The 23874-nt window shown below is 37.9% G+C and overlaps 1 protein-coding gene across 2 annotated transcripts; it reads right to left on the reverse strand.

Annotated features, from left to right (window-relative positions):
- Nucleotides 1-4203: 4203 nt before the first annotated feature.
- On the reverse strand, nucleotides 4204-14072 carry ESM1 (endothelial cell specific molecule 1). Of its 2 annotated transcripts, XM_067545794.1 has the most exons (3): nucleotides 13472-14072; nucleotides 7577-7732; nucleotides 4204-6217 (listed from the first exon to the last, which is right to left on the reverse strand). In XM_067545794.1, exons 1-3 carry the CDS (start codon nucleotides 13770-13772, stop codon nucleotides 6117-6119), a joined length of 558 nt encoding a protein of 185 aa, XP_067401895.1. In that variant the 5' UTR covers nucleotides 13773-14072; the 3' UTR covers nucleotides 4204-6116. The 2 variants fall into 2 exon arrangements, with proteins under 2 accessions (XP_067401895.1, XP_067401896.1); XM_067545795.1 differs by lacking the exon at nucleotides 7577-7732.
- Nucleotides 14073-23874: the final 9802 nt, after the last annotated feature.

Genomic DNA, 23874 nt, shown 5'->3' on the forward strand with positions numbered 1-23874 from the left:
GACCAGTGATGCTGTCGCTAGAGTCAATGTGAGGGCAGAGCTAGCAACGGGGTTTGTTGCAGGGATAGATTCCTGGAATGGCCTTCTTCTAGGGTGTATGGTTGCTGGTGAGTATTTGCTTCAGGTTGGAGGGCTGTCTGTAAGCAAGGATAGGTCTGCCTCCCACAGCCTGAGCGATAGATGGATCATCTGCTAGGATAGGTTGTAGATCCTTAATGACGTGTTGGAGAGATTTTAACTGGGGACTGTAGGTGATGGCCAGTGGTGTTCTGTTGTTTTCTTTCTTGGGTCTGGCCTGTAGTAGGTGACTTCTGGGTACCCGTCTGGCTCTGTCAATTTGTTTCTTCACCTCTCCAGATGGGTATTGTAGTTTTAAGAATGTTTTATAGAGATCCTGTAGGTGTTTGTCTCTGTCTGAGGGATCGGAGCAAATCCGGTTGTATCTTAAGGCTTGGCTGTAGACAATGGATCGTGTAATGTGTCCAGGGTGGAAGCTGGAAGCATGAAGATACATATTGCGGTCAGTTGGTTTTCGGTATAGGGTGGTATTAATGTGACCACTATCACTTGCATCTGAGGAAGTGGGCTGGAGCGCACGAAAGCTTATGCCTGCAGAAATTAAATTTGTTAGTCTTTAAAGTGCTACAGAACTCTCGTTGCTGTTAGGACTATGAAGTGATTTATATTCTGAACATATAGAGCCAAATTCTGGGTGATGCTCATGGCCATGTGCACACAGGACAGGTCTTGGTCACAGAGTATGTGAAGGGTAGAAGTATTCCACCACAATTTTGTCTCCTGTAAGGCTTGAGGTTGTTTTCAGCTAACAAGTTGTAGGTCAAAACTCATTGAAATGGCTAACGAGCATACCTGATCCTCAAGGACAATGGCTAGTGTAAGCATCCGATGGCTCAGGAAGCCAGATGTCCTCTTAGTGATTCTAATTCCAATGAGAACAGCACATTTGCTTTTAGAATTTCTGTCTCATCTGCCACCTATCTGTAAGGAGGCCCTCCCCTTCTTCCTCCACCCTACCCTCACCCCGAGTGTAGCCCTAGCATCCTTGATGTAAGTAGAGTGATTAAAGTGCCTCTGCATCTATGTAACAACCATTATCACTGTTGTTCTCTCTGGTTGGGACAATGTCTGTATTTGTAAGTGACTAGATAAAGAATTTAAAATGTACTATGTAATCGATAAGAAAGTGTATATAATTGACCACTGTAACACCATGAAGTTGAAGCTGATTTATCAGACTTCCTGGTATTGTGAATAAACTTCTTCAGAATTGTCTGTGCTGTCCAGAATACAGGAGCACTCAGATGTTTTGATAGACATAAATCCAATGCAAACCACATTGGAAATTTTCAATCTGGAGGACGTCATGGGCTCTGTCAAGTGATTAGTTCCGACCTGTAAAATTCCTATTTTCTTCAGACACAACAAAAACAGGAAATATTTGCCAATTTCACAGGTGTCAGGAAATGCTTTCAAAACAATGCGGTGACCTAAATAGCTCCATTTAAATAGATATTAAGCAGGCACATGGGTTCTAATAAATATATTTTCATTAAAAATATATATTTTGGCACGTTTTCCTTAATGTATGCTCCTCAGCAACCTACAAAGATATGTTTACACGGTAATTCTGATGACGGAGATTAAACAGTAATATGTCTCACAAAACTTGTGTTAATGTATTTATAGACTTCCAAGGTAATTTTCAAAAAGGTATCAGTAACTCTGTACTGTTAAAGCTGATAAAAAACTGTTTACCAGGAAAGCTTGTCTATACTGGAAATGTATCTTCTGTACAATATATGGATAGTGGACAGATTATCCTAATAAATTTCAGGCTTTTCTATTTTTCTAGCTATATGTGTTAGACAAAAATACATATAAGACAAGAAAAGTTTGAAATTTAATAGGATATACTATCATATACTATATCTGGTTATAGAATAGAATATTATACAATATATAATATCAGGTACATGTATATTATAAATATATTTGTAATACAAAAATATTTACAATGAAAAATTCTATATTTTTAAAAACATTCAAATCCATTTAAAAAGGATATCAAACCATCAACAACTTTAGGGTCGATTCCGGCTAAATTCTACTCAGGTGAGTAGTCCCTATATGATAGTGTTTGGATATACTGTTAGTATGAGTGTCGGATATAATATCATCTATGACATATAGCTTAATGAAACAGTGGGACTATTCACATAAGTAAGGTTTAACATAAGCAGATGCTTTTGGTTTAAAGTCTACATAGAGATATAAATAGATAGTTTCAGGCATTTATATGCTATACATTCTACAAGGTAGATGGTGAAGCTTTTTAAATATTAGAATATGTCATTAAGAATCCTTGCTTGCTGATGGATCAGCTACTCTGATAATAATGACACAACGTCACATCTGAATCTGAATTTCCAATGACAGTCTCATCCACATTAGTATTGATGTGCGAATACTGACATGATTAAAACATTAAAGTTCTATAAATTAAATGACAAGAAAAAATCATCATAAAATATCATGCTCGGCATTTATATTTTAGGAGAGAAAAGCATTCATGATTGAATTCCTGAATCAAGTGAGGCGGAAAGTGTAGCTGAAAAGAAGATCATTTCAAACACAGAGACGTGGAAGATATAGCTTTAATAGGAATTAAACTAATGCAAAAAATTACCACCATCAGAATGGCTACATTTGAAGGGTTATACTGGTGACCAAGGGCAGATTTTAAATGGAAAAGGAGGTGGGCAGGAGAAGGGTAAATAGATGTAAAGGCAGCACAAAGCAAGGGACAGAAAATTGGGAAGAAGGAAATAAACAGAGAACCTGAAAAAACAGGAAGAAAAAGTAATTAATTAATGTAAATGAAAAATGTAAAGTAAGTTTTATTGTCAATGATTTTTTGGTGTATTTTAGCAGCACAGAGACACTGTGATGATGGGCACTATACACAGCCCCAAATTAGATCATTTTTAATTCTCGGTTATTTTCCTTACTAATAAAAGTTAAAGTTATATTTAAAAACCCAAATAGTTTTGGCTTTTCTCTCTTTATAATATCAGCATCAGGCCATTTCATAATCACAGTAAGAATGGGAAGCATAAGGCAGAGTGGGGGGCAGATAGCGTCGCCGGCAGCATTAGCAGCCTCAAAGGAGGCATCTCTAACATGCGGGGCTCTGGCCTCACCCCCTTTGCATACATGGATGACTGCACTGGAGGAAGGGGAGGAGTCCTGTATACACATTTTATACAGGTGTAAGAAGATGCAGTTCTTGGAGTCTTCTTTACAGTCCAGGTTGTATTATGATTTTCAGAGGCCCAATGCTTTGAACCAGGGTTTTCAACCTTTTTTAGAAACTATACACCTACATTTCACATGAGGTTTCACCTGAAGTACCCCTTCATGATTTTCACTCTATCTGATGTTCCCACGGTTGCAATAAAAGGCATAATGGCCTAAAATATATTCAAGACCATTTCTATTTTATTTTTTTTACTTTTCCACTTCTGTAATTCAAGGGAAAATCCAAATTGGGTTTTGCTGCTGAACTGAAACTACACTTATGTGCCAATGCCTGTCTCTACACTCACCTTTCAGCTTTAAATTCCTCACTGTTCTACCACCAATGCAGTTCCATTGGTGGTAGTGTGGTAGAAGTGCTAAGTCTCTCCAGGTTTAGGCAACACAACTGTAGAAGTGGTAGCTATTGCATATGTCTGCACTAGTGTTTGTACTGTTGCTTCCAGCAGTGTAGATCCATTGCCTTTGGTGGAACAGCAATGGTAAATATATTTTAAAACGAGAGGGTGGAGATGGCATTTATTTACATCATAACGTCACATTAGAACCAATTTTAGATGTTGAGGGCTGGTTTACGGGGTCACCTGTAACTAGAGCTGTGGGGAAATTTCAAGCAATTTAATAAATTTGACCAAAAAATGGGGAAAAAAAGATTTTGTAAAATATTGCAAACTTCTCCCCCCTCCTATTTTCTAACCAGGCTTGGACCCTCTCAGACTTGAGATAATCTATCTGGATCTGGAAGCAGATTATATTTTCAGAATATACATTTTATTTGCTGTGCATGCAGTAGCTGTGACATCATCATTATCATCAATTTTACATTCTGATTCATGGACAGACACACAAGGCTTTTTTTATGTGGGATTTATTGAACAATAATAAACATATACTTTTTAAAAACTAGCCAGCATATTAGATTTACATTCAAGAACCCATTATGTCGTTCATGACACTGTAGGAAATAACCAAAAAAAAAGTAAGCATTTAAGACATTTAAATAACTTGCTCTGGCCCAATAAAGAATATGGGCCTGACCCTGTTCCCATTGAAATCAATGCAGAAATTGTCACTGAAATCAGTAGCTTCAGGATCTACCCCTATGCTTGTAAATGTTCCAAAGCAATACAACATTTTTACAGAGGTACTGTTTGTGCCACTGTAGTTGTGACTGTAACAGCACTTCTGTTAAAATTCCTACCTCAATCATAACATTTCATCCCAATCTAAAATGTGGTGTATGCCAGCCATGTTTCTTTTTCTGACTGCAGTAGCTAGAGAGTCCATTTAACTACTTTTAATTTGCAGACATTCCCTGATGTCATATAATTTTTGTTCTTTTAGGGTGTAATCCAAAATCGCAGGTAGATTTTAATAGACTGTGGATCGGGTCCCTTATGAACCCAAAACGATTATGGGTTTCTTTTGCTGAGTTCTTTTACATATGACTTCAGGCCCTGCATCAAATTGCTACCACTATGGCCTGCTCCTTCCCCACTGAAGTTAATAGCAAAACTAACATTAATTTCAATGGAAATTGGACTGGGTTACCAATGAAACCCATTTATTTTATGAGCCAGATACGTAAATCAAAGTAGCTCCTTTGACTTAAATGGAGCTAGATTAATTTACATTATTTAAGTATCTGTCTCTTTTCTCTTTTTTTAAGTAAAACCACAAAGTTATTAATTTTTACAAATTGGTTTCTGCACATGGGCAGTAATGGCTAATATATAAAGAGGTTTTAATGTGTGCCTATATTAACTTTATGATGTTTTACTCCGTAACAATACATAACCAAATATGGACTGACTGCGTAATTGGCCACTCCTACAACCCCTTATTCATGCTAGTAGTTCCATTGACTTCAGTGGGTCTACTTGCACGAATAAGGATTAATTCTGCATGTAAGGTGATGAGGGATTAGGCACTAAAATAGCCTAGTGTTTCTAGAATCTTTGATTTATAGAAATATGTAAATTCACTCAATAATCCTAAACAGCTTCGTGAATTCCAGTTCGTTGGACAGAAACATGGATTATTTATAAGGCATATTTATAGTGATACTCCAGTACTCCTTTAGGGCCATTGCAATATACCAAACACAAAAGCTGCCCTTGAGAATCTACTTTAACACTGTATGTGTTTTGACATAATTTCAGGTAAGTAATGCACATTGTATAAACTTAAATTATGATCTTAAAATAATGATTACGTCTTGTTAGTTGGCACAAAACTAACAAAAGCCAGAATATCCTAAAATAAGGTTGGTTTATTGGATTCACACCATTTTGCACTTTACATTAGTATTATTCTTGCTGGTGAGAGTCAAGGGCGTCAGTTTTTAACTTTGCATTTCCAAGCTTTTGTCAACTTGCATCACAGTAATGTTGGCTCCAACTCAGCAGCTTTCACTCTCACAAAACATCCAATGAATTCAATGGGAGTTTGCCTGCATAGAGACTGCAGGAATGAGCCCTTAAACATTGTTCAAATGCAGGGGGGGAAGTGTTGATTTTCAATATTACTATACATTCAGCAATCCACAATACATTTTAGTGTTCAAATACTTATCAAAACAATTAGCAAAAATCTTATAAACTGTACAGTCTATTTTGTAAGTAAACATTTTTTCTGACGATGCACAGAATCACAATTGGTCTTCAGAGGTTACATTTTCATATGCTATAGATCTACTTTGTTTTTAAAGTGTGTTGTTGCATATTCAATAATGTGTGAGAAATGCATTCATTTGAAAGTCCTACCAATGTAAGTAAATATCAGCGAGGATTTAACCATTTCATTACCGGAGAGCTATTTACTTTCTCTTTGACAAATTCCTCCTTTACAGAATTACCATCTCCTGATGCCATGCCATTCTCTGAAAGTTAAAAAAAAGTGAATATCATATATGTTGGGTTAAGAACAATATTTTTACACATCTTCATCTCTATGCTGGAAAATACTTTTTTGAAAAAATTCTGTTGATAATCCATGTTATTATGGATGCTTTTAGAGTCCTTTAGTTATGTTATTTCCCCAAAATTATAGCCTGTAAGACGTGTGGTCTAATAGTTTAAGCACAAGACAGAGAACCAGGCAATCTTAGTTCAGTTCTTAGCTCTGGCCCAGACTTCCTTTGTGACCTTGGGCAAATTGCTTAACCTCTCTGTGTCTTGATAATAACAATAGGGGCCAGATCATTGGCTGACAATAGATGAATTCATACTAGTCATGCTAGCTGGGAATCTGGCCCACAGTATGTACCTGGCTCATGAAGACTCATTAATATTAAGCAAAGTGCTTTGAGATCCTCATGTGAACTACTATGAAATATGTTATAGTCATGAATTGCTCTGTCTCAAGTGCTGTGTGACTCTTAGGGGCTTAGGTATCTGTGTGAAACCCTGGACCCAGAAAAGCCAATGGAAAAACTCCCATTTACTTCAAAATTTGGGTCTTCAAAACATTTGGGTCAAGGGTAGATGAGAAAACAGAACTGGAAAGCTCATGAGAATAGGGTATCTCAAAGATACATCTCTCCTTCCTCCCACCAAATTCACTCGTATCCTCAATAAATCTTTAAAACTCTGGAAACATGTAAGTAGGACGTAAGTAGGTTCAGCTAGATATATAATCTTTAAATAGAATAAATGCCTGTAGCTATAAAAAAAAGTAATTTTCAATTTTCAATCTCGGTTAATTTTTTATTTCAAAGTAGTTATCCCATGTGATTTGTAGTGATGAGCAACTAAGCTAATTTGATGCAAAAAGCATCACTGCAGAATTAAAGAACATGTAAAAGTTCACTAAAGTCTGGTTTCACTAGGAAAAAAGGCGATTTTATTACTGTGTGTCAGCTAACACATGTGTGGACAAAGCTATTGTAGTTTTCACAGGTTAGCTGGTAAAGTAAACCTGGCCTATCCCTTCCCTCCCCCACAAAAAAAATTTACCTTGACCTGCTTATACATGCAAAAATTACGAATTGCCTTGTCCACATTAGGATTTTAGCACATTTGATTTACCACGTTACACCTTTTTTCCTAATGTGGATGCACCTACAGGTAATTTTTTGTTTATAATAAGCTTAGTAAATGAAACTGTGAGCTCTTACTGGAGGAAAATAAAACATCTATTATTACTTATTTGCATAACACCATCAGTGAACACATAGTTCATATGCAACATACAATGTGCTGGTAGATCAGCTAAAATGAAATGCCCCATCAAATCTTACCTGTATGTGAAATTAATTTTCGTCTATTTGGTGGCTTTGAAGCAGAGAGTTGGAAAAATGGGAACTTCAAACACTTTCCAGTTACTCTGTCACATATACCAGACTGGCAGTTGCAAGTTTTTCTGCATTCCATTCCATAGGTACCATAAGGACACTCTGAAATAAGACAAATTCAAAAGCCTTATATACCAAAGTAATCCTAAAAGGTGCAGTTTCTATTCTATTCTATTCTCATCACTGTAGTATTTGAACACCTTCCAGTAGTAGTTTGCTACTAGTTTTCTTAATATCGTGTCTGCATATTTTCTTAAAAGTAAAAGAAATTTCATTTGGATTTAAGCGTTTTGAAATGCGAGCTTTTGTTTCAGATAGTTTCCACTTATTATTGATTATGATTATTCTTTATTTTCCATTATACATCTTTCATCCGCCACGGTATGTACAATAATAACAGTTTTATTTAAAAATATATCCTCATTAACATTTCCCTGAAGCACTTGTAGCATTATACTGCAAATTAAAGGCAATGTAAATGTTGAGCATAAGCATACAATTAATTATACTGGATGTACAGTTAAAAATACATGCAGTATCTCATGTTTTCATTAGTCCAATTCACACAAATAGTCTCTCTAAACAACAGGAATACTTCAGAGTTTCATCAACTTACAGTCCAGGCTCAATATTAATATATGTAAATTTACAATTAATTACAACCTCTGCTGAGGCTGTATTAGGAACAACAGAACCTTCCTATCAGCCTCCATTGAAGCTGCCAAGTCCTGCCCTAAGGAGCTATCCAGTGTTGGTAAACCTCTTCATCAGTCCTGAGTGCCAACAGCCTACAAGAAAACCCAGCACCAAGTGCTGTGAAGAATGATCATTCTACTTTGCTGAAAGGATCACGCACATTTGAGAAGGCTTCTTACAGGGCATAGATCTGCTTCCCCATGTCAGCCAACAAAGAGCCGTGCATTACTGGACTTCAGAACATTGACTTCTAAAGAAATACCAGATGTTGTCAAGGAATCTCGACGCAAGACTTGCGAATATGACCCACGCCCTTCCTTCCTGGTTAAAGAGAGCCATGAGCAGCTGGTACCACTCATGACTGAAATACCCAACTCCTCATTCAGAGATGGAATCTTCCTATCCTCCAAACATTCAGTAGTTGCAACTGACACTGAAGAAACTCACCCTGGGCCCTCACTCAATTTGGACAGCTGTTCCTGGCTTCTGATTTGAAATCATCCAAAGAAATATGTAATCATGTAAAGATCCTGAATTTTCAACGTTTAAAGTCAAACATTTTGTTGTGAAATCTAGATACAAGATGGGTCTAGCTAAACCTTTAACCACATTTGAGCAGCTGACCCAGGAGCAAGCTGGAACAAAAGGTTTAATTTCTAAGATATATAAAATTTTGATTGAAAAAGATGTTAAGAAAATAACCCAGATGAAAAGATGGGTGAGAGGTTTGGACAAAGAAATCGATCTGAATGAGTGGGTCTCAACGTGGGAAATGGGATATACATCTTCAATATGAGTAGCTCAGACTACTTTAAGAGACAAATTACTATTTAGATGGCATTTGCCTCAAATTAATATCCATCATATTTTTCCTACTAGGATGATGCTCTGTTGGAAGGGTTGCAGGGCAAAGGGAAGATACTTGCACATGTGGTGGCTGTGTCCAGACAGTTAGAAGGTTTTTGGAGTTATTAAAATGATTCATCTTATGACAAAATGCCAGCTTCCTAGAGATCACCTGACTTGCTTCCTTAATGCTCCAGTAAAGGACCTATGTTTTAAACAGCACAACAAATTATTTATTTTTATAGTTAGAAGCAACACTTTGTATTGCACATCATTGGAAATATGTGACTTCTTGTCTTATTGAATTGTGGCATAGTAAAATATGGACTATCCTTGCAATGGACACACTTTCACACCAAATGTGAAAACGCCGAAAAGAGGATAGGTATTTAGAAATCTAGTCACTCTTTCTAGCATATTCAGAGGAAGAGGATTCCCCAACCAACAAGCCAGAATCTTTAAACAGGTTCTTTGAATATTAATCTGATCCTGTAATAAGGAATAAGGAATGCATGATGCAGTATGTTCATGTTTTATTGTAACTTTGCCTTAATAAAAAGTTTTTAAAAAGAGAGGGGGGGAAAAAAGAAAAAGAAACTCACCCCGATACATTGTTTCTAACCAGCTACCACCTTTTATTAAACTTCCCATTCCTTAGCTAGCTCACGGACAAGCTAACCGAAGGCCAACTAGTAGTTCATCTAACTAGTGAGTCAGGTTCAAGTCTTGGTTCTTATCTTCAAGGGGCTCAAAGGTCTGGGCCCAGCATAGCTAAAAAATTGCCTAACGCTCCAGGATGAAGACTGTGCTTGACAACTCCACTCCTCAGGCACAATGGAACTTTCTATGGTAAGGGGAAAACTCATCTGTGTAAGAGACAGAGCTTTCTCAGGGGCCAGGCTGAGACTGTGGAACAAACTTCCACAGGACGTAAAGACCATCATGAACCTTCTGCTTTAAGTGCCAGACACACTTCTTGAACCTGCCTTCTCTAACATAAATACTGTGACAGATATGGCAATTTCCTGCAATATTCCTGAAAGACCTTATGGTATTGAGTTGGCATATTACTGTGGGTTGGGATCGTATGTAACTTCTTTATGGGGGAGATGTGACAAATATTTCAATGCCATGAAGTATCATGGGAGGCCCATGGCTTTAAATGAATGACTTATGTATAATTGTGCTCTGCTGTACTGGGGGAGAGCTACCATAGCTCCCTCAGGAACTAAAATCAGAGGGTGGTTATTAAAACAAATCAGCCATGCTGTACTCCCACCGCAGAGGTAATCCTCTTAGGGAGGCTCGCATATACTAATTCAAACTAGATTCTTCAGAGGCCAACAGACAAAGAAAGGACTTTGGGGAAAATACCCTGAGTTTAAATTGATTCAGGGCCTTGTTTCTGACTGAGCAAATGGATAGGACTTTCTGTCCAATGAGTGGCTCCAATCCTTCGTGAGAAGGGTTGGAAGGACTGCAGCCTGCCGAAGCACCATAAGAGTGATGGATGATCTCTGGTAAGATTTCAGTATGGATATAGGAACTTTTATCGTTTTTAATGTGTTTTCTCTGTAATGCTTTCACCTTAAGTGTGCTTGATTATAAAAAGCTGTGTAGTAACTTATAAGTGATGGCATTTACAGCTGTTCATAGCCTTCGAAGGGAAAGCAAAATGCAGATGCTGGCCTGTTTAGGCAGTCTGGCTTGCTGGAAATATTACAGTGTAGGCAAGGAACTGCAGCCTGGGAAAAACCCTGGTCAGGAGAGAGAGAGAGAAAGAGACATGGGTCTCTACCTAAAAGAGGTGACAGCCGAGGAGCCGGGAACCTAGAGTGAGTGCCCTTAGTGGATTACTGAGGGTGAAGAGAGGTGCAGCTGCCTTGAACTGTGACAAGCACATAGCAGTGTACAATTAAAACAATAACAACAAAAGCCAATGTTGCCCACACAATTCTCATCTAAGCAAGAGGATGAAAGACAAAATAAACACATACGGCCAGATGATAGGCATGTTGCTTAATGCATTACTGGAAGGTGCTCTGATACTGCCGTGATAAGGGAGATATAGGAGTTTATATAGAATAGAAATAGAATATAATAATAAACACAGACAAGTCTGCATACGAATAATCTGTGGGTTTATCCAGTTTTGTTCCAGGTTTTAAAAGACTGAGAAGTTGGAGTCATTTTTCCTATTAACTATTAGAATTTTACACACCATAAGATCCCAGTCCTGCTGCCACTATCAACTGCAAACTCCCACTGACTTCAATGGGAACAGGAGCAGACCTTCAATATGACAACGATAATGAAAATATTAAAAGGACAGTTCCTAGTAAAAGTGCAAAGCACCAGGTCTCTGGACTGTTCGCATTTGGTATTAAAATAATAATAATAATAATGATACCAGGTACTGACATAACACTTTTTATATTAGGATCTCCAAGATTGATTAATGCGTTGACATCTTGGGCAAGTGACTTAGCCTCAGGTTACCAGTTTGTAAAATATCTCAATGATACAGTTTAGGACATAACCCAGGAATCCTGATTCCCATGATATATTTTAAATATGAAAATTATTAAAATCCATCTGCTAGCAGTATGATCTGCTACCAATCCTACAGATAGTTACAGGTCCAATAACTTTGCTCAGCTCTATATTTTCCCCATTAAAATTCACAGCTGGCTAAAAGGAGATTGTTCTACGTCAGAGAATGAGATGAAAGAGAAAAAAATGCATTAGGAATGAGACAGATACACTATAGCACAAAGGAATTTATGGAAAAAAGCTCCTGAGTATTGTTTTAAAACTAAGAATGAAATCATGACTCCTTTGCATTTTCGTTGGCTTCATTGGGGCCAAGATTTCACCCTGAGTTTCCTACATATTCTTGCAGCAACATAATCTCCTCCTGCTCCAGAGATTCAGAATGTACAATTACAAAGAACTTTTCATGAGCAAGCAAAAATATGTACCCGTTTTAAGTATTTTTTGTATAAATTATATATGGCATTTTGCACCACAATATAGTCAATAAACTACAAATCAAATAGCACCAGCCAACTCAGTAACATATATTTTCACAGTTGACTGCATCTAGACTAGGATCTTTAGACCATGAAATTATAGCCCATTAAAATAAAACTGGGTCAGGAAACATTTAAACTTGAAGGGCTTGGTCCCCAAGCAAGCATGTGAGTAATTTTGCCTGCGTGCTACATGTATGTATTATATGTGAATCCATTTATATGTGTTTTTGTAGGATCGGACCCTAAACCATTTCTTTCAATGGATAATATCAGTACATTCAGAGACATCTAACAACCACTTAGATTTCTTTAGTTTTATGGATGTTATTTCAGAATAGAGTCTGTTTCTACAAATTTCACTGGCAAAGGAATACATGGAAGACACTGACCCATTGAATTTGTGCTCTATTAAGTTATTATGTATTTTATTTGGAATTTCTACATCAGAATTTTCTGTAGTGTAATACTTTTTCTCATTTAAGAAAATCTCCCATTTAATGTGACTGAGGTATGTATTTGATGAAGGGAATACCATCCTGCTCTCTGGTTAAGGAAATCAGTGTGCAGGTTCCACTGAAAAATGTTATTGAATATTCATAGTTCAGAGGATTTAAAAAGCCAAGGGCCATTTCATTCCTGGTATGACTTTATTGAAACCAGTGGTATTACACCAATGATGAATGTGGCCCCTGCAGTCTTTTACTGGTATTCAGGGCCCTCATAACTGTAGTAGCTGAACACCTCATTCACACTAATGAATTCATCCTCACAACACCCCTATGCAGTAAAGGAGTATTATTATTCTGATTTTACTGGTGGAGAGTTTAAGGCCCTGATCCTGCAAGTTACAATGCGTGGGTGAACCTCTGTGTCTGTGCAAAACCCGATGGGGCTCCATGCAGGTGCAGAGATCCATTAGTATGGATCTACTTGCGGGACAAGGGTTTTTGTAATTTGTCCAAGTTTACACAGCCAATCAATAGCAGTGCCAAGGTTAGTATCCAGGTCTTCCACGTTTCAATCCACCAAAATATTTCTTCACAAATCGCCCAATCCAAGTTGCAGAGATATTTTCATTTTAAATACCCTTAAACAGCTGAAATAGACTCTTTTTAAGTTGAGAGGATATCTTTTCACTTTCCTCTTTGCAAAGGGTAATATTATTGTTTGAAATGAAAAATCCCACTTTTAATTTTAACTTTCTGCAAGCAGAATGCCAGCACTAAATTTAGGTAGTAGATTCATGCAAGTGAATATTGTTTACCTTTGCAGATACCAAATTCATCACCAAAGTCATCCTCCTCAGTGTAAAACTGGCACTTCAGCCCAGGCCCACATTTGACACCGTCCATACCCGAGACAGTGCGGTAGCAAGTCTCCCCCAAGGCTGCTGCACAGACTCTACAACAGCCACAGTCATCAAGCACGGTTCGCACACAGCGCAAAGTACTTTTGCACACATTACTGTCACAATGTTCAGGGCAATCTACTGCATATTTTGCACTCCAAGCTGTTCCGATGTGCACTGGTACCAGGAATATGGTGAAAAACAGGAAGCTCTTCATGTCTCACTGTGATAAACGCTCAGTTCCAAAGAGCAGGTTTAACGTTCAGCCTTGTGGTCTTGCGCTGAGGGAAGCAGCAAAACGGAATCCAAAGTAGTAGCTGCACATCAGCCTACACGTTTATGAGCTTTATACTGTGTGTTGCCCACATGCTTCGCCGTCGTCAATTTCCTCAGTCCAACAGTGCTGTTCTCCTGCCAGCCTCCCTTGTTTTAGTTTATTAAATCCAGGATGGAGGTTGGATTAGCACTCTGCTGCCATCCAGGAATTGAAAAGCCTGTGCTGATGTAATCTGTTATGTTTAGTTGGTTGTTTTGCATGAGGACTAAAAACGCTCTCACATCCGTCTCAAATGCTCAAGGATGTCTGCCAAAAACAAAAACAAAAAATTCAGTAGGTTACATACCTTCTTTCAGGACAGGAATTGTTCTGACACTGGACGTATTACTTATAGAACTGCTTTGTCCTACACATAGAGTTCATGAAGCCAGGTGAAAAATCATGTCCAATTGTATCAGTGCTGAAGGAAGCTCATTTTTAAAAATAACTCCTTGCTTTCTCCTGAATAAGTAAGTGAATCGTTATTTCAAAGAAGAAAATGTGATTATGCCATTTACCTAACATCAGAGCAAAAATATGTGAGTGATACTTTTGTTGCTTTTCACTGAACAGATCCTCATAAAAACAAAAGATCAGTTTCATCATATTCAGTTAGCTATACTTTTCATTCAAAGGTCAATGCTAAAACTACTCAATGAGTCAGACAGAAATCAGTACTTTGTCGGTCCCTCTCCAGAAACTTCAGAAAAATGATCAGTGAATTTCCACTGACCTAAAGGTTACAAGGAAAAGCCCAGTCCCTCACCATCACTGTCCACACAGGTCCAAACTGATTCTCCTCCCAGCTACTCCAGTTTTACGTTGGTCTCATTTCATTGACTGAGGTAGAGTTACTCCTGAGTATCACTAGAGTAACTAATAGGAGAATAAGGGCCAAAGTCATTATCCACCAGTTTGAGGTTCATTCAAACAGTCAGAGCCATAACAAGAAATGGCAAACAGGCCAACAATTCAGTAAAACAGATGAACCAGCAGAGGAATGGAAAAAAACTGGTGCAAATGAAAAATCTTCAGAAGAGTTAAAATTCAGTATGAACACTAAACAAATCTCTAAGGCCCAAATCCTGCTGCCATTGAAGTTAATGGGAACAGGATCAAGCCCTAAATTTGCATGTGGCCACCTATCCTTCTGTTGTTAAGCTTGCCTTCTCTAAGATGAAAAGATAGCAACATGTAGTTATGAATATATAAAACAAAAATTCCAAAACACTCCACTCCACATACTTCTCCCTCCTGGAGAGATGATGAGAGAACAAACACATCACAGATGTTAGTTACATTGCTTAAGGAACTTCTGAAAGGCACTCAGATACTACAGTGATGAGTACAGTACGGAATAGAATAGCATAGAATAGAATGTTTCAGTGCCCAACTTTTTGATGTTTTGTAACTTTGCAATGGTTAAGAAAATACTTTAAATGCTGAAATGTTATTGCAACTTAGTAGGCAGGTGAGACTGAGGTGAGACTAAAGGGTAGTAGGTCTTGTTACAGTGGCACTCAGCTCTTGCAGTGGATGAATCTGAGTCCTGAGTAGGGATGTGCAAATTGCTTCAGATAAAATAAGAACATTCCTGCTCCCATAAACTTTCACCCAAAAGTCACCCCATTATTTTGAGGCTCAGAAAGGTTTGATTAATTTCTCTTTGCATTATTTTTCACTTTTGTGCATCTTTGCTCTTCCAAATTCCAAACAGGACTACAAGTGAACATGTCTCGATAGGACAATTTCTGGCTCATCCAGAGGCAGGGAGTACTGGGAATCTTGGGTCCTGGGAAAGGTTGTTCTTGTGCCATTTTCTGTACACTTTTATATAAATCCCAAAGGTTAATCTATATTATAAAGATGCACCTGATTTTGGGGTGTGTAGCCAAATTTACATTCAGCATTTTAGGGAGCAATCATACATTGGCAAGGACATGGGACAGAGGGCATAATATGTTTTTTCCTATCTCTAATTCTGAAGATAACCTGAATCTTTTAACATCTGAATTTTGCTGTTCATTTTTAACAGTAAGAAGCAGAGAGACAGCAACACATTTTAAAGATGATATAATGAGAATATATGTGTCACATGCCCAAGAAGAGATTATACTTGGGGTTTCAGTGAGCACACAAGGTTTGAACTTGTGATGTGTCTGTCTTATAAGTTTCGCAATAACCCAAAACAGAAGTTCCATTTACAGGTGCAAGTTGATGTTTCTTTAAATTCTCTAGCTCCTGTCTGTCTCACCAAGACTGCAAACATCTCATTTAAGAGCAAATCCATAAGCATCAGGGCCAAAATCTCTGCTGGTGTAAATTGGTGCCACTCCACTGATTGCAATGGAGCTACATCAGTTTACAGCAGCAGAGAATTTAACCTTCAGAATCCAACACAACAATCCCCTGGAAAGGAAAAAAAGAGTTCAAGCAGGGAAGTGAGTAGTGAAGGGGGAAAGTGCAAGATTAGGGTTAAGAGATAAACTGGAAATAGACACAGTCCCTGATCCCAGAAGAAGAGAGATCATGACATATTGCAAATGCTTGTTTTGGCAAAGGAAAGCATCAGGATTTCTGTGAAGACTCCCCTGCCTTCTAAGAACTCAGCAAAATTTTCTAAAGAGACCTAACAGAGCTTCTCAAACAAACTTCTCTCCCCATTCCAAATGTGACACTCACAACCTTCTAATAAACAAGGTATCATTCCAGGAATAAAGCACAAGTTCAACCATATGCAGTCTTGAGCCCTGTGGTTACTTTGTACAGAATTAATTTGCTGTGTGCCTCATGCTCTGTTTTTATCTATGAAATCTTGTCACACCAATTAATATAGCACCTTTCATCTGAGGATGTCACTGTGATTTACAAACATCAATGTGTTAAGCTGCACAATAACCCTCTGGGGTGGACACTGCAGGTATTGTTATCTTCATTTTACAGATGGGTAAAGACACAGAGACATTTTGTGAATTGTCCGATTCACTGGCACAACCAGAACTAGTCCCCCAAAACCCTGAGTACTGTTTCCTAACTCTATCCACAAGGCCACGTTACCTTTAAAGATATACATTTATGGCAGAACACGATAGTAGAAGAGTGTGCAGAATAGTATAAATGTGTGTGTATGTACACATGGTATGACTAGACAGCATGCTGTTAAAGTCCTTCTTTGTAAATATACTTAGGAAATACTCACGTAAAACACTGATCAGTATCTAAAAGGACAAAAGATTTCTTGCACTTTTGGGTTTCCTCAAGGAAAATGTCCTAGAGAGAAGATAAATAAAAAATTACACACAGATGTGGAAGGAAAAAGAAATTGTAAAAGACAGCCACACACTCCCATAGCAACAAGCCAATATTATTTGGAATAAAATGGAACTTGTATTCTGTACTTGTAGTCAGGAGCCAAAATAAATTATAACAATGTATCAAGAATTACATATATGGAGGAAAACAATGTGAGCAAATACAGAGCTAGTATGTATGTAACAATGGAGAAAATAATGAGAAAGGTAAGAAAAATACACTGGTTATGAGTTACCAATCTGTCCACTGATAAAGCAGTGAAATAAATGTAGTGATCAGTCCCTGTGGTTTTAATGGTTGCTTCATAGTTTTTTACCTAATTAATCCATTAGGTGTTTCATTCCTATTGAGCCCAGTTAGAGACTAGATCTTGCGGGGTCAAATTCTCTATTCTTGTAAATTGGTGCAATAGAAGTCAATGAAGTTGCTCCAGCAGAGAATCTGGCACATGACTTAAGTGGAAGCACACGTCATTTAAATGAGTAAGAGTTTTCAGGATCAGACTCACCCAAATACACTAAAATAAACATCACTGTTAGTAGTTTACAATACACATTGCCATGCATGCCAGCTTGCAGACACCACAGCTATGCCAACATATATGAATGATACCCTCTTTTGAAAAAAAGAGGTTACTAGACCCAGCATTCAACATTCTGTGTTGAACTGAGTATCCTGCATTTGTATTTGTGTGTGCACATGCAAATTTAGGAATTGTGCATACAGATGATTAGTTAATACATTTGCAAATATCCATTTTCTCAAGTAAATTCAGAGTTTTGGGGAGTGAAACAGGTACATGGTCATTTCTGTGGGTGCTTTAGTTGTACCTACCAGTTTGCAAGATTGGTTCCAATTGTTATTGATCATTATGAACCAGAGGAAATAGACCCCTCACCATAACTTAGTCATTGCATCACAGTACTCGTGTATTCATTAAGCAAAAGCTGGAGACCCTTACTCTGCCTTTTATTCTGTCCTTATTTAGGCGTTATACCATTATACCATTAACTTCAATAAGGACCAAGTAAAAACGGAGTCAAAGCCTTTGCATTTTGCCCATTGTGTTTACTCAGTAATTGGAATATATAAAGTTTTGTACAAGTATTAAGTATTATCATCAATTCAGTTACATGAAAATCATTATTGTTCATTTCTAATAGGTAGTCCCTAAACTAACATATGTTACCGTGCATTCCAGAACTAGTCAAGCCTTCTTCCAGCTTCCTTTACAAAAAGCCATAAGCACAATGCTATATAACAAGCAAGATTCAAAGGGAAGCGACAAACGGAAGCCAAGCTGCAAAGTCCAAAATAAGAAGTCAGAAATAGGAAGCAAAAGATAAGAATCAGGAAAGCGGGATAGTTACAAGGACTCCCTTTTGTATTATTTCTTTTCCTGTATCTTTTCAATGAATTACTAATTGCCCTTTGTTCCATATAACGCTGTGGCTCAATTTTTCTTTGATTAAAATAGATGGTTTTGGACATTTCCTCTTTGCTGGAAGCAGAGTAAGTAATTGCAGATGTATTCACTTCCTCTTTAGGCAGACTAAATAGCCTGATGCTAAGGAAATAGCTCTATAGTTTCTATATAAATCACTGTTGATGATGGTTTATTTGCAATCAGTGACAGGGACTAGTAATTATAGTCATTTTAAGACATGATAGTGTTCTAAGTCAGAATAATGTTATTATAGCTAACCATAATTCTTCATAGATTCATAGATTTTAAGGCCATCAGGGACCATTTTGATCTTCTAGTGAGTATGACCTGCACAACACAGGCCACATGACTTCCATGAAGTAATTCCTGCTTCAAATCCAATAGCTGTGGTGGAACTAAAATGTATATGTTAGAAAAACATCCAGTTTCGATTTAAAAATCTCCAATGATGGAGAATCTCCCACACCACTTGGTAAGTTGTTTCCATAGTTAATTACCCTCATTATTAAAAATGTGCTCCTTATTACTCTCTTGCTGAGGTAATGGTGTCACCAGCTGATCATGGCCAGCTTTAGCACACATGATGAACAGGTAATTGGTTACAGTAGGAAAATATTAGGTAAAACAGAAGCCAGATTCTTAGTTGTGCTAAGGCCTCTTTTCACTACTTGACGTCCATTTATACTGCCAGCGGCAGGGTAAAGGGGCCTCAGCACAACTGAAAATTAGGCCTAAGATGTTTAGTGACTGAGAATTGTGAGAGACATACATATGTTTTCCTTTTTGCTTCTAACAGCTGTTTGAAAGCCCCATATCTTTTCTTTTGGCTTCTAGAGGATTTATTATTCTGGATACATTGCTTAGCTTGATCGATCATTCACAGTCCAAATCAGCACTATGTCCCCACTCTACACTCCCTTTTCAACAGCTCTTTCAGTGTTCATTCCTCTCACATGACTTTTCATTCCATCACCCTCTAATCAAACCTGCGCTTCCTGTCCACCGAAGTCCTTCACCAAGAAAAATTATTTGCTTTCAGAGTCACAGCTGCCCAGGCATCAAACAAAGTGGAATCTTTAAAGATCCAACTCTAAACTTTTGGCCTCCTAGTCAATAGAAGACAAAAATATATATTTCAGCCTAGAGGCATAATGAAGATTTGCATGTCCTGTTTAGGTGCTCAGATATGAACATTCAATCTACTCAATATGTAGTTCTGATGGCTGTTGCAATTTGGATAGAATTTTGCTTCTCTCTCTCTGTTTTTAATATAATTATTATCTGATGTATGAAATGAAAATGGGCCTGATTTTCTGTTGCGCTGCATCTTGGGTTGTCATTGCCTTCAGGGCAAAGTTGGAGTAAAACATATCAAATCAGACTGGTAATATTTTACATTAATTTTGCTTGGTATAAATGACAGCACAACTTGTAGTGCAATGGAGAACCAATCATGATATGTGTAAATAGCATTCTTCTACTGGTCAGCTCAAGCTATAGGAGCATGACCTGAATTCTATTCTGACTTGTGTGTCATCAACAGAATTATAAACCAAGTTCTAATTGAAGAATCTTTTTCGCTGACAATATGTGAGACACAATCTTACTTTCCGATCCTTGATTGATATTTGTTGGGCTGGAAGTTGGAAAAAACATAATATTGCTTATAAACTAAGTGCATGTTTTGCTGCAAGTCTTTAAGACACAATAAACATGGAAACCAGCAATGCCATTCTTACAGTCACTTCTAAGAATAGAACAATAACTTGAATAGGAATGTGACTTGTACTTTTCTGTACTAAAGCATTGGTTTGAAAATCCCACGAGAACAAAAGATTATTTGAATAAAATGTTGCTATATTCTTTTGATAGTTTTTGTTCTTTGTTTTTAGTTGTGTTTTATATACTTTAGATATGACTAGGTAGCTATTTTCTATAGTCTATGACAAAGCTGCTAAGACCTCAGGTCTTTCTTTACTCCACAAAATGCTAACATTAGTGTTTGCAGTCATATTGGTGAAATTTTGCTACTTGTTTGGTTTAGGTATCATTACAATTAAAGTAATTCCAAACATATTTTGAGATACATTGTCAAAATCAGAACGCTTGTGGTTAAAGAGAAGAAACAACTTGCCATAATTTATCAACATAAGAAAAATTATCAGGTTTCAAGCTGTCAATTTTTTAATTGGTGTTTGTGCTATACTGGGGTGTAAGTACTATCTAATCCAGTGTTTTAAGTAGCAAGTACCCCCTAACTTCTGAAAATTTTAATAAGTATCCCAACACTCAATTTTCCACTCTGAGAAATACAATCTTTTCCCCCTTTACCGCTGGATGACTGTATTTCTCATAAAGCAGAAGAATTCTGAATTCTGAAATGCTGTGTGGCTGTGGCAGATCCCAAACCCCCCTGCTGTTTCTCCTCTCCTTCCTCCTCCCCTTCCTCCATATAGGAGCAAAGGTCAACACCAGCCAATCACTATGGCCTGATAGCAGGGTCACGTGGTGTTCTCCTCACACAGGTGGGAACTTGTGAGGTATGAGCAGGCACTAGCGGCCCAGAGTGGATAGCAGCGTTCCCCATGGCTGTCCTTGGGGGGTGCAGGCCTGGGACAAACCACACTGTGTGGGCCCCTCTTAAGATTTTTATACTGGTAAAATCTGGGGCCGTCATAGTTGTCAATTTCACTGCACAGCTAGAGCATACACACTCTGATTATATAAATAAATAATGTGTAGGTACTGTTTTGAATTCTATACATTTGAATGCCATATATAATGTACACTATTGTTCCATTTTAATCAGTACCTAGAGCTCCCCACTACTAAACCCAGAAGGCTATGGTCCCTGTAGGTTGGCTCTGTATTAGGTTTATGGATAAACTCAGTCTGCCCCAGTAAAGTACACCCCAGCTCTCAGCTTTGTCCTCAGACGTTATGGAGGGAGCTGAAAGGGGGAAGAAAGCTCACATAGCAGTGGAAAATCTTTGATTCCACCATTACCGAGGTAGAAGTAGTTGTTTGTAGTAGGAAGCAGCATTCAAAGCTGCGGCACTTGGTTTACTCACTGACCTAGATCCACTGAGGCCAGTTTGGGCTGTACAGAACCTTAGTATCATTAATAATATTATGTATAGGGTTGTTTAATGGCTTGTTCTGTTTTTAAATTTTCAGCTTTATTGAGCACTAGACAAACATGTCCATTTGCTACAACCACAATCTACAACAGACATTGGAGGTGGAACCAAGTGCCATGTTACAGAACGGGGAGCCACTAACCCAAAACAGTTAGTAGCACCAGATACCATTTACGAAGTCAAAGTCCCTGTCATAGATCATCATGTCTGCAATGGGAAATGTTAATATAGCAATGACCCTCCAATAACTAAGGCTATGTGATGTGCAGGAGATGCAAGAGGGTGAAAAGATGCATACCAGGTAAGTAACTTAAATATCACATATAAATTGGACAGATTTTTCAGAGAAAATACTATAGCGTGAACTCTATTCTATTTCCTAATGCAATTACTATTATTGTTTACTTGTATTGTGGTACAGACCAGGTGCCAGAATCAGCATTAGAGCTCCATTGTTCTGCGAGCTATATAAGCACAGTTAAATTTGTTTAACAATGCAGATATTAGACTTGACACTCAGGTATGGAGTGGATACAGATCCTAGAAATAGCTACTATAGAAAATGAACCTCACAGCAGTACCATGTATGGCATCCATACATTCACACTTCCTCTTCATGACTGCTGAAGGAGTTATTCTTTTACTATAATGCATTATGTATGTAATAGAATTTCTTCTGCTGCAGCTGTTTTAGCTATTTACCGGTCTTAGATATTTATAGGGTGACTATCACCCTGCTATCAAAGCACCTTGGCTTCTAGAAAGAAAGAAAGAAAGAACGCCAACCCCAGAAATAAGCACTAAAGAATTCGTTGTGTGTGTAAATCAGCCTTACTGACTGCCAGTTGCAGAACCAGTTAAAAGAATCTCATAGTTTCATTTTGAAGTAGCTGAAGATTAGCCCCCGTTTCTGTTTTACTTTCATTAAAATAGTTAAGAAATATTATTTTTGTTCCTCTTTCCATTGATTTTTGTTTTGTTTTGTGCTCACAAGTATGCAGGACTTGATACAGCTCTGAGATTGTCACTCAGTGCATCGTGTCCTGTGAAACTGGTGATTGCACTTTAATACACAGTAGCTAATTTAACAAGCTCCACAACTATGTATGCCAAAATATCGTGGCGCATGAAGGAGCTAATAGTACCCAATTGCAATTTACTAAAGAAAGAAAAAGAGGCTATAAGAAAATATTACTAAGACCAAGGTCTACTGCAACATAAGGCTGTTGTGTGATGTAAACATTCTAAAATGGAGGCATCTGAACTGCTGGCTAATCTATATATAGGATGGAGATAAATAATAGAAACTGGTAAACCACACTTAAAAAAATATAATGGGCATAATAAAATTCCATGAGTTAACTTGTCTGTGTATGGTCAATTGTTTCATGATCTGTTCAAAAATCAAAAGAACCCTTTGAGTTTCTTTAATTCCATCTGTTAGGTATCCAGGAAAATTATCATGAAGATCTGTTGGTTGTGTTTCATTTTAAACTCTGTTCTGAAAACATTTCTTACTAATGTCAGATCAAGTTACCGAAAAGGAGAATTCCTTTGACAGCTCTTTTACACAGATTGTTGGTTCTGTAGTTGGAAGATTAAACAAGGAATTTGATTAAAAGTTTCAGATGCGATCCATAATCAAAACATATCACAACACTTGTGGAGACTGAATTGCATAGTGGCGTCTGCAGCACCACATGCACTGCACCACCCCCCCCACGTGGATAAAGAGGCAGCCTAGGGAGGGTTGACTCAGCAGCACGAGCCGCATGTACCTGTCTCCTTATAAGGAAATGAAGTGACCCCACCCGCTGGTGCGTGGTCAGCAACTGCCCAGGATAATTGCAATCACCTGGTTGGCTGGTTCATACCTGCCCGGGAAATCAGGAGCACCTGGTTGGCTAAACGCTGAGCCCTGACCTTAGAAGGCCATGCAGCAAATAGCAACCAATGGGGCTTAGCCTCTGCTGACCAGGGGGAAACTATAAAAGTTCAAACCCAGGTGGCAGAAGGCAGAGAGGAATTGAATCCACCCGGCATCCTGCATATCCCCTGGTCTTGTCGGCTCGGCGGGCTGACGCATCTTCACTAGCCCGCTTCA

This window comes from Emydura macquarii, unplaced genomic scaffold (genome assembly GCF_026122565.2).
Source record: "Emydura macquarii macquarii isolate MOO-44397 ecotype Brisbane River unplaced genomic scaffold, CSIRO-AGI_Emac_v2 contig_1108, whole genome shotgun sequence".
NCBI classification, from domain to species: Eukaryota; Metazoa; Chordata; order Testudines; family Chelidae; genus Emydura; species Emydura macquarii.